The sequence below is a fragment of the Colossoma macropomum genome, unplaced genomic scaffold (assembly GCF_904425465.1).
Source record: "Colossoma macropomum unplaced genomic scaffold, Colossoma_macropomum, whole genome shotgun sequence".
NCBI classification, from domain to species: domain Eukaryota; kingdom Metazoa; phylum Chordata; class Actinopteri; order Characiformes; family Serrasalmidae; genus Colossoma; species Colossoma macropomum.
This window is the reverse complement of record NW_023494792.1, coordinates 54,623,641-54,636,044: the sequence shown is the minus strand read 5'-3', so window position 1 is coordinate 54,636,044 and position 12,404 is coordinate 54,623,641. Positions and strand designations below refer to the sequence as shown.

The 12,404-nt window shown below is 39.8% G+C and overlaps 1 protein-coding gene across 1 annotated transcript in view; it reads right to left on the bottom strand.

The window, feature by feature from the left end:
- Positions 1-1,684, bottom strand: part of LOC118811223 (deleted in malignant brain tumors 1 protein-like) — a gene marked incomplete at its 5' end in the record, with an annotated part of 32,000 nt that extends 30,316 nt beyond the window's left edge. Inside the window, 2 exons of the mRNA XM_036575384.1 lie at positions 640-936; positions 1,372-1,684. Coding sequence (XP_036431277.1) covers positions 640-936; positions 1,372-1,684 — 610 coding nt within the window. The remainder of the gene's footprint in view (positions 1-639; positions 937-1,371) is intronic.
- Positions 1,685-12,404: the final 10,720 nt, after the last annotated feature.

The window sequence follows — 12,404 nt, the reverse complement described above, 5'->3', positions numbered from 1 at the left end:
ATCCTGCTGATCTACAGTGCTTCAGTGAAGACTCTGATCCACTGCAGCTCATATTATTCATCCAGATTGGTCCTGATCCTGGACCAAAGTGAGCTTTACTCAGTGCATCTACAGCCTCTCCACAGCGCAGCTCTCTACACACCACTGCAGCATCTCTCATATCCCACTCATCATCACACACTGTTCCCCACTGTCCTCTATGAAGAACCTCCACTCTCCCAGCACAGCGACTGCCACCATCTCCCAACCTCACACTGACTGCATAACAGAAGGCAGAAGAGACAGATATTTATGTAGACGGCCAAAACGAGCGATGAGGACACTGAAGTCTGGACCTCAGTAGATTATGAAGACTGTTTTTACCCACATATCTCAAGTCTTGCTTTTAAAGTGGAAGCAGCAGCTTCTTGATAAGCGTGCTGCTACGCTACCAGACCTGTTTTGACTTTTTGAGATGCACAGGTATGTAATTCTCATACCAGAATAACACAGCTATTATACTAAAGTGAGAGTTTGTGCAAGAACAAAGGATACATATATGTAAGAGTTTATTATGCCAATTAACATACTGTGCTTATAAAACGCAACATGTATGTAAAGGTAAATTAGTAAATGAGAAAATGGAAATGTCCCTCTTACCAGCGCACACCAGTCCCACATCATGGGAGCAGTTGTGTTTGAGTGAAGGTGATGTCGGACAGAAGGAAATCTCAGATTCATTCCCTCTACATTGAAGCTCCTCTGACCACACTTGACCCTCCCCTCTGCCAAAAGCAGCTGCTCCCAGCACCTCCACAGGAAGCCCACAGCCCAACTCTCGACATACAACCTCTGCATCCTGCTGGTCAAAGTCAGCATCACACACTGTCGACCAGATCTCTCCATTAAGCACCTCCACTCTCCCAGAGCAGTGAGAACCACCAACCAGCCTGACTCCTCCTAAAATATTTGCATGAGTGAATAGAGATCACAGAACACATATGTTTGAAAAGGACAGAAAAGTGTTCATAAATATCTTTTTTTTGTACAATGTGGCAGGTTAATAAAATTTGCGCAAAATGTAAATTGTCTATAATCATATAAGTTTCCAAATAACCAAAACAGAGCTGTACTGTCAGTTTGATAAAAGTTGAGTTTTCGGCCTGTACCACACTTTACAAACGCTATACTTCCAGTATGTTTTGCACATGTTTTGGGTTTTTAGATAACCAATTGTCTTGGACTGTAATTCTGCTCATTGTTCTATAAAAGACAATAAATATTTGATCACAAAAAAACTAAATCCTAAACATGAGGTTTTAAAACGTGATGAGTCAAAACTGTGACCTAAATTCAATTGATAGTTTATTGAGGGATTATTTATAAAATCACTGTACTGAAGATTACCTGAACAAATGACTCCAGCATCTTCATCATGATCACAGTAATTTTCACCCCATTCTGGGAATGTACAATTCATCAGTGTAGACTCTGACCCGCTACAGCCCACATCATCCATCCAGATTGGTCCTGATCCTGGTCCAAAGTAAGCTGTGCTTAGTGCGTCTACAGCTTCTCCACAACCCAGCTCTCCACACACCACTGCAGCATCACTAATATTCCAGTTATAATCACACACTGTTCCCCACTGATCATCATGAAGAACCTCCACTCTCCCAGCACAGCGACTGCCACCATCCACCAACCTCACACTGTCTGTACAACAGAGAGAGAGAGAGAGAGAGAGAGAGAGAGAGAGAGAGAGAGAGAGAGAGAGAGAGGCTAAAGATTCATTACATGGCCAAAGGTACATTCAAATATCACACATATTTGTGCTTGTTGAACATTTCACTCTAAAACCATTAATTCGGAGCGTTCACTCCTCTGGGAAGACTTTTCTCTAGATTTTTTCAGCATGTCTTCAGGATTCACTTCCACTCTGCCACAGCAGCAGAAGGTCTGTTTCACAGTTAACGTTCCAATGAAAGCCGAGGTTGGGGTTCTGCACAGGCTAATTCAGTTCTTTCACACCAGCTCAGCCAGTCATTTATTAATGGACTTTGTTCATGAGAGCACTGTCATGCTGAAATAGGAAAGAGCCCCAGACTGTTATTCCTCCTCCACCAAACTTTACAGCTGGCACTCTGCTTTCAGGCAGGTAGTGTTCTATGATGTGTAACAGTCACTAGAGGCCCACAGAAAGAAGGACTGGATCAGGTACTGGCTATGTTAAGCTTGATCTGATTCTGATCCTTATTACTATTTTTCACTGTCCTATATGTGACAAACACTGACATTATCCACAACAATCATAACTGAGGAATATTAGCTTGCGGTTAGCAGTTCAGGATTCTATCAGCTATAACTCTATGACGCAGTAATTTACACCTTAGTTTCGTTAGTTCTGATTTGGAAATTGTGATGACGTCATCCTTCAAGCCTAAATCCCCCAACACTACATTTCTGAGCTTTATTTTCTAAAGGTAATAAATTTGCATTCAAAAGCTGATCAGTCAGATTAATGAGACCAAGTTCAAATGAATCAGGCTGATTTGTAAAATTTTCACAGTCTTAACTTTGTCTTTCCGAAGGTCTTATAGACTGTGAGTATGGAAAGAGAAAATATGTGGAAAACAGACATGAAAGGCTATTTACAATATAAATACCATCAAAATGTATGAAAATTCATGTCTTTTAGGCAGAAATTTATGTGAAGAATTTTCACAAACAGAGCTCAACACCACTGATCGCTTCATACAACTCTACCTCATCGCCATGTGGTGTTTTGATACATTCAGAGCTGAGAATTTCCTGTTAAAAATGTATAATGTACCCTAATCCAAAGGATTACTTTATTAAAAGTACCATCTAGAGGGATAAAAGCAGGCTTCAATATCAAAAATATTTAGAGTAAATAAATAAACATGCAAAAACAGCCAGTTTTGATTTTTTTTTGTAGTTTTATGATGTATATGATGATGAAAACCAGTGCATTTATATAGATCTGACTCTTCAGCCTCTAACAGCCGTACCATCCAAGTTTAAAATTTCTCATTATGACAGATAAGACACAGAAAGATTTCCCAAATATTCTAAAGTGTTCTTGACTTAAAGTCCCTCATATAAAACTTGAATAAGTGTTTAAAGTACAGAGTCAGTGATGCACAACACAGAAAACCAATCAATACAATAAAATAAGGCCTAAATTGACAAATATAGAGTAACTAAACCAACAAAGAGAGAGTGAGAAAAAAAGACAGATAGACACACATAGAGAGAGAGAGAGAGAGAAGGAGAGAGAAGGAGAGAGAGATATAAAATGACATACCTATGATTTTTTGTAGCAAGAGTGAACTTACCAGCTGTGGTGAGTGAGATTGTGGAGGACAGAAGAATGAGAGCCACACAGCTGTCCATCTCCCTCTGACTTGCACACAGTTCATTCAACTCAGCAGCAGAACAAGCTTCACCTCCACTCCCCCAGAGAGACTGAAGAAACTGAGAGAGAGAGAGAGAGAGAGAGAGAGAGCTCCCCACAGCCGCCAATCACACTCACTATGACCTTATTAGAGAGAGAAGAGGAAATCATCAAACATTTTTAGTGACAAATCAGAGGAGGCATTTTTTTCTTTCTCCATATTTATCAAAAGAGCGTCAGAACTCCACCTCCGTCTCTAGAGGTGTGTGTGTGAGGAGAGACGCTCGCAGCAGTGTGGTGAGAAGCACACCAACATACAGGAGACTGACTTCAGAGAGAGGAAACACTCCAGTGTAATACAGCATTAATGCTGCACCTGCAGAGAGCTGATCCACACACTGATAACCATCTTACACACACCGCTCTGAGTTACAACACAGATACACAGAAATGCTAGTTTAACACTCAGTAATGAACTAAACTTACTCACAGATGTTATTTTACTTATTTGAATTGAGGAATGTGCTGCTTTTTAAAATGATTTTGTAATACAGAGAGCTCCGTGTAATAAAATCATAATGTAAAGACACAAATATAGAATAACCTATAATTTGGTAAATACAATAATAAGTTCAATTGATATAGCGCCTTTCACAAACCCAAGGATGCTTTACATAGTATCATTAGAAGACTAAAGAGAAGAAAAAAGGAAGGTTTTTAGCAGAGATTTGAAGGAAGACAAAGAAGAGCAGTTACGAAGAGTAGAAGGTAGAGAATTCCAGAGTTTGGGGGCAGCAGCACTGAAAGATCCGCTACCCATAGTAGAAAGTCTAGTTGAGGGAACTGTGAGGAGTCCAGAATTAGAAGATCAGAGAGCACGAGAGGGACAATATAATGAAATGAGATCAGAAAGGTATGTTGGAGCCAGACCATGCAAAGCCTTGAAGGTAAGAAGAAGGATTTTGTACTTAATCCTAGAACTAATAGGAAGCCAATGCAACCGTCAAAGAATAGGATTGATATGAGCTGTGCGCTTGGTGGAGGTAAGAACCCTGGCTGTTGAGTTTTGGATGTACTGAAGACGATTGATTAGTTTAACTAGAAGGCCATAGAAAAGTGGGTTACAGTAATCGATGCGAGAGAAGATGAAGGCATTGATCGACATTTTAGCATCAGTGTCACTCAGCATAGGGCGTAAGCATGCAATGTTACACAGATGATAAAATGCAGTTTTGGTGACTAACTTAATGTGAGACTCAAAAGTAAGAGATGAATCAAGAAGACAGCCAAGGTTCTTAACAAATTGGGCTGGCTTAATATCAACACCATCAATGTTGACTGAAAAGTTTAATACCTGGGAGAGTGAGGTTTTAGCCCCAACTAACAGAACCTCGGTTTTATCAGCGTTTAGTTTCAGGTAATTGTTTTGCAACCAAATTTTCAAATCTCTGACACAAGAACTGAAAGCCTGGGCGGAGGCAGAGAGGGAAGTAGTGCTAATAGAAATTCGATTTATTCGAAAATGAATGTCATCAGTATAGCAGTGAAAGTTAAAACCATGGTTGCAGATGATCTGACCGAGTGGGGGGATGTAAATGATAAAGAGCTGCCCAAGGACAGATCCTTGGGGTACACCTTGATCTCTAGGAGCAATACCAGATTTATTTATACCAGCTATATATATTATCGCAATTCAACACCTTTTCTATTGCAATCGTTTAACTAATCACTGTCGCACATATAACTGCAGTTCAGCTCTTACAGAAAAATTGGTTTGATCACTGCAGTACATTTTCAGAGGATTAATAATCAGTGAATTTAGTAATTCTGAGCTGAAGGAGGTGAAGTGCATTTTCACTGTACTGACAAGCTGAGGTCACTGCTAGTGCCCTAATGTGGCTGCTGTGGTCTCTCAGAAATGTCTTAAACCTTTAATAACATTTTATGCTGCTTTCAATTCATCACTTAAATTTAAATATCAAGCATCTGTATCTCCGCTCAGCATCAGTTCTCTACAGATGTGATGATACAAAACTACTGAAACAAAGTATAAGATTAATGTATGTGAGTGAGGGAACATTCTTTATGTAGAAAATTAAAAATTAGTAATTGGTATCTAATCAAGAATAACAGAAACATCAGCATTCCTGCCCTGAAGTTTGGTTTAAAGTGTATTGCAGTAGATTTTCACTCTTTAAACACAACAACAACAACAACAACAACAACAACAATAATAATAATAATAATAATAATAATAATAATTCTGTATTTAATGTACTAAGAAAAGAAGATCACTCAAATTAAGACTGAAAGCTGTGCTCTGTCATTTCTGAGTAGAGTTCAAAATTTGTTTTACATGAAAACACTGTTGTAGTCTGTGAAAAGACCTGAAATAATGGGTTCTATACCCAAATAATGTAATATATGTTGAATAGAAAGCCATTTGTATTCAGCCATAAGCTGTATGACTCTCCAGCTAACACTTGCTGCTGTATCATAGGGGCTGAGGCAAGTCGCAAGAGTGAAATGGCTTTATTAGGGGCAGTTCAATGCTCATAGTCACAGCAGGCAGAGGTCAAAACACAGGCAGGCAAAATAAGAGGCAGATCTATAAAACCAAGAGGCAAGCAACAACAGGAAAACAATACAAACAAAGAAACAACGGCTAGGACCTCAGGTTACTAACAGGGGAAGCAAAAGGGATTAAGAAGGGGTCTTAATGAGTCCAAGATCAGATGCAGGTGGGAGGTGCCAGGGAAAGTCCATGATGAGTTTCCCCAGAGGGGAGAGACATGACAGCTGCACTATTTTGGTACAGAAGCTGTAATTTCATGACCTATGCAGTGCCTATACAGGGAGAAGGGAGTTGTTTGAGATTCTGCCTAAATTAAATCAGACAGCTGAGACGTACAAAAATGAGGGAAAAATACAGCTTAAAACCTAAAATTGTTGGCAGACCCAAAGAAGACAACATGAGTTAGATAAATTCAGAAAGCTGAGATGTGCAAAGATGATGAAAAAAAAAAACACCGCTTAAAAACCTAAACGTAATCATTGTAGGCAAAACCATACTGGCACAGCAGGCATTAAAAATGCTTATGGCCCATTCAGGTCTTTTAATTTTAATCACTGGATGCACTGAAGTAATGTTAGACATTTGCTTTGACTCATTCATAAAGCCCATTCCAGCCTTTGTAGTAAAAAGCATTGTAACTAACAAGTTCACAGACAGCTGATAACAGCAGTGTTTTTTAATTTGTCATAAAATCACTGGTCAGACCACAGTTAGAAAGTAGGTAACAGGTTATGTAATTGTGCTGTACTTTTCACAACTGCAACAGTGTATGCCCTCATATAATTGTTCAATTATAAATAACATCATTTATTCACCTTTACTAGCATATCTAATGTCGCTGATCATAAACATGTGTCTTATTTTAAAGGGGGGACTGATTTTTTAATAAGGAGACATATCTTTCATATGCACTGTGGCAATGTGTGCACATGTATGTAGAGGTGGGTAATCAAGGTCCAAAAAGTAAAAACCCTCTCCAGGATTTTGTTCCAACTGCCTGAACACCTTTGCTGCTGATTTGAGCAAATTAGAGAAGTCAAGCAGTTAGAACAAAATCCTGGGGAGGGTTTTTACTTTTTGGACCTGGGTCACCCACCTCCACATGTATGCATAAAGAGTAACTGTAAAAAGTCTGGCGACCGCTGGTTTAGATAAAACCTAAATCGCCCAGCTCTAAAGATCTCTAATAGCTTCACGCACTTTTGCCATTTCTTTGCATTTTGGCAATAGACTGCATTGTTAAACCTGAACACAAAATGCTGTTGTGGGAGAATAACAAAACGCATAAAATGTATCCAAACTGCACATTGAACATGAGAATATTTTATGGCAAAAAATAACATTTTATGCCGAATTATATTTATACATTAAAAAATAACAGTTAAACATAAAGGATCCAACATTACCCCTAAACATTTGGGCTATGGACTATTCAGTCTGTAGGGTTTATCCAAATTAACTGATCTTAAATAGATTCATTAGCATAACTAAGGATTATACAAGAAATAGAAAGTAATATTAGATTTGTATTAGTAATTTTAATAAAAGTAAATAAAAATTAGTGCAGTTAAGTTTTACAGTGGATTCAGGTTATGTTTGAACTGTATTTCTGCACTGTATTATTGCAAAGTTAGAGAAACTCATAGAAACATCAAACAGTTTTTTGGACCCCGTAGAGTCAAAAAAGGAAGGCCTTTATGGCACAGAATCATGTCCTTACTAAAATATATAACCTGGCAATCTATAATAAATAATTTTATCATTAGGCCCAAACATAGTCTAGGACTTCTCAGTGGGTCGGCCCATCGCCCAGTGAACATTGTGCATGCGTGGGCCCGTCGCCTAAATCCGGCATTATGTATACATGGGCCGTCACCCAGTGAATATAGACCCCTAGTCAATGCAGTGAATGCAACGAGCCTGAGGCTCAGGCTAATATGAACACCAGTCACTCTTCGCACTGACAGTGTGCTCAATGGGCATCACCCCACAAGCTTTGCATAATGGCAACAAAAATAAGACTAAGGTCCCGAGATTGTGTAAGTACCAGTCACTCTGTGCAGCATCAGTTTATACACTGGGCCCTAGTTTGCAAAGCTAGTCTCTGTTGTCTACCCCTCTACCAACCACTCACCGATGTGTGCTGTACTAATGTTTTAACTCAATACCATTAATAATATCCCCTAATGTATATTTTCAGACAACTTGTTCCAGTTAAAGACTTCTCTGTGGGTATCTCGGTTTATTTCTCCATATTCTTTGGAGGTCTCTATCTGGCAGAATCGGGGGGGGGGTCTCGATCTATGAAAAATAAGTATGTATGATTTGGTGGTCCTATGCTTCTCCAAGGTGAGGAACTCTGTTCTGGTATTGGATTATATGTAGGAGGTCGAGAAGTATCTCGAACGGGGGTTTGATCAGTACCAGATTGTTGCGAACACTATGGCTGAAATTCTGCTTCAAGCTGAGTGTTTACTTAGCTTACCAACAACCCAAAAGTTAAGAGCCATTGGCTCCAGAGAGTCTGGAGTTAAAGGGTGTAAATCTGCCAATTTAACGCTCACAAACCACGAACTTAGCCAAATTTACTTCTGAATCAAGGACCAGAACACCTCTCTCTCGACCCAGGGGGCAATACAACACGTCCCTGGAATTTAGCCACATGGCTCTCAAAAGTCCTGTGGATAACTTTTTCGTTAAGTAACATGAAGCACATTTCTAAGGTACATATCCTCTCCAAACTGCAACCATTCGTCGGAGCTCGTTTCAACAAAACGAGACATACCAAGAACGAAACTGATACGACAATCTGGGCCGAAACGACCCTTCCCTGAGGGTCTCAAGAATGGACCCATAGCACCCCCAAGTGGTAAAAATGAGAATTACGACACCGCCATCGTAAGGACTGTTGCTCACAAAGGACCCCAGGAAAACTCATTCATATGCATGCTTGACTATCAACCTTATCTAATTCGCAAGTGATGATGCTTGTATTTTGTGTACTCAATGACTTAAAATGTGTATTCGTTTGTTCTTTTGTTAGATGCTAGGAATGTGCAGGATAACCTTTTGACAAGTTACTGAAGTAACCATTTAAAGTAGTTCGTTCTAATCGAATTAAACGTTTTGAGACCTAGGTGGAACAAAGCATGGAGTGTCAATGGGAAGGCGCTCCTAGCACTACTAAGGATAGCTAATTACCCTTTTGGTGAGAGAATCTATTAGCACCCTACTAAGGTTCTAGTTCAGTTAGCGTTCCGGTTATAAATTTAGAACGCTTAGATCAGATCTGAACATTTTTGTTGTCTGTGTAGTTTGTCTTTTTGTTTGTACTTTAAGTTTAACCCAACCTTAGAGAGGAAAGTGAAGATTTCTTTTCGTGGCCAAGTAAGGAATTTCTTGAAGTTTCAGCTCTGACGAAGATAAGTAGTTATTTTAGGTTAGCAGCCTCGAAGTTTGACTGCACCCACCATCGCCACCTGTGAGTTGAAGTAGTCCAGCGACGCAAAGACCCGGAATCCCCTTCGAGCCACACCTCAATCTGCAGGCAGAGTACGAAGGACCGCCGAGCTGCACTCTCCATCCTCAAGCAGCCCCAGGAAGCAACTCAGAGACCCGGAATCTCATCCAGAGCCACGCCTCAATCTGCGAGCCGATTCACCACAGAAAGACTGCTCAGGCTCCAAGCTCCATCCTCGCGTAGTCGAGACGCCCAAAGCTGGTCACTGACTGCGGCGCTTGTACGACAACTTCCACCAAGCCTCCAGGGCTAGCGAAGAGAAACCCAGCGCGTGAGCTCCAGCCGGTTCCCAAACGACCCATTTCGGAATCCGCTCCCTCGACTCCAAAGTAAGGCTGGCTATCTTTCATTTTTGCAGTCAAGGTTCGACGCGATTTTATTCAATAAGAATTCTCCTTTAGATGTAGTGGCTTAGGTTAATTCTGTCTATAGGCTCTTTTTACCCTTAAGTTTCGAGTCGCTTTCCCAAGGAGCGCCCTAGACCCCATTCACATATCATTTTAAACTGTGAATCACGTTACGTGAGTTATTTGTTTGTTTAGTTTATTTCTTTTCTTTTTTTTTATTAATGAAAGTTATCCAATTGTAGTGTCATATTTAGCCAATAAAGTTCCTTTTTGTCTGTCTCTCCCCTGCATTGGTCTGTAGATTTTAAATAAATCCAGGTTACTCTAACTTCTTCTTTTAGGTTTAAGCAATAATAATCATATTAAATTGCAATAATCTCTACCAGATGGTGCAGTAGTGCTGGATTCAAGCTTCCTGTCACAAGTGACCAGGTGTCTTTACTTGGCTTAGAAATAAGTCTTAGAAAAAGTGCACTGCTTTTACCCATGCTGTTACAGTATAATGCAGTAGTCTGTATAATACCGCACAGCACAGTGGTAATGGGGCCCGTTTAGTCAGCCATGGCCCCTGGGGGCACCCAAACTAGGCACTTGTTAACTAGGCCCTGAGGTGACGTGGTGTGCAGAGTTTAGTGGAGCCACATCGGCTTTATATGACATTTTCAGTATGTGATTTTACAAAAGACTTAAATAGGAAAGGCCCTAATAATATTTTGTTGCCTTTTACAAAAACGGTGGCCCCTAAGAGCCCCAAACCAGGCATACTCCAACTACGCCTCCAAGCGATAGAGAGTGCCAAGTTTGGTTCAGCTACATTGTCCCTTTGCCTTCATGGGAGCCTTTAACAGGCCATACAAGAGGCCTGAGTCACTTTTTTGTGTGTATGAATTTGCTTCTTTTAATGATGGAAATTAAAAAAAAATCTAAATCTGACTTCCTCCAACATGTAATTGTAATGTATTGAGACAAATAAAAAAACAGTAAGAGACATGTAACGGGGCTCCCGAGTGGCGCAACCGTCTAAGTGTTGGCCCTATCATCAGGAGATCGCGAATTCGATCCCTGGTGATGCTGCAGCCATCCGTAGCCAGGAGTCCGAGAGAGCACAATTGGCCTTGCTCTCTCTGGGTGCGCAGGAGGGCCCCCCCTTCTCCCCCCATCACTCAACGCGATGCTAGTCAGCGCAGGCGTCTATTAGCTGACGTAACAGATCTGGCGGTTGGTGCTTTCCTCCGAGCGCGTTCAGCTGTCCAATGACGCTGCGTGAGCGGCAGCTCGAAAAGATGCGGTGGTTGGTTTCACAGGTCTTGGAGGAAGCCTGTGTTAGCCTTCACCCTCCTGGCATTGATAGCATCGTGTGATTGGGGGAGTCCTAACTAGCGGGTGGAATTGGAGACGACTAAATTTGGGGAGAAAATTGGGTAAAAAAAATCAGACATGTAAGGCTTGACCTTTGGGTTCAAACTGAAAAGCTCACTGCTGAAACTGTAAGGATGGGTTCTAGGGTTCTCTGAGGTGAGGAACGCCATTTCAAGGTTGGGTTTCAGGCTTTTGGGACTTGAGAAATCTCAAAATAATCAGGTTTCAGAAGTGATGAAGATGAAGGCTGATATGTTCAGCCTGACATCTAATAATAATAATAATAATAATAATAATAATAATAATAATTGGTTAAACAATTTAGATTTACCTATGTGTAGGAAACTTCCAATAAATAAAAAAAAAAATTATCAACATCTTGGGTCCTTGCAATGTAATATAAACGGAGTCAGCCTGCAATCCTATCAGGTAGCATCCAGAACTTTAAAAACTAGGCTATAAAACAACAGAACAGACCAAAATTATTGACACCAATTCCAAGAAAAGAATTTTAATCTCTAAATTTCAGCTTAGGAACTGTAGCACCCAGAGATTCCAAACTGCTTTTGGTCAAACTAGGCTACGACACAAAGCAACAGAGTTGGAGCATCAAGTAACACAGACTCTATATGATTATTTTACATAGTGAGTGCAGTAGGGCTTTGAAGTTTTCAACACTTGGAGATTCTGAAATCTGATGTTCAAGACCTTTCCTAACAGATGTCTAGTGAACTGTGATGAACTTAAAATGTGCTGACAGAGTATAACAGAACACCAAAATAAGAACACAGATTAGATATGAGATATTAATAATACATATACAGTATTATAAATGAAATATTCATTTTCATAATCATCAACAATCATAATTTACTAGTGATTACAAACCTTCATTACCTATTAATTTATTTTAAAAACTTAAACAGTAGATCGCAAAAAATCTTTGTCGTCACAGCCCTTCCAAGAAATAAACATTAATATCTAAATAATCAGGGCAAAAATTAGAATCTCAATTCCTAAGACATTAGTGAGCTTATTTCTAAAAATTCCTTATTATTTTCAAAATGATGATTCTTTTTCCAAATCTGTAATCTGTAAATCTACTGGAATCTTAGTTCCAGTAGTGTGATATTCCAAAATTGTGATCTAAAGGATCTTTTGTTCCATTTTTGAGATCTTTTAAAATTGTGATCTGAATTCTAGAAT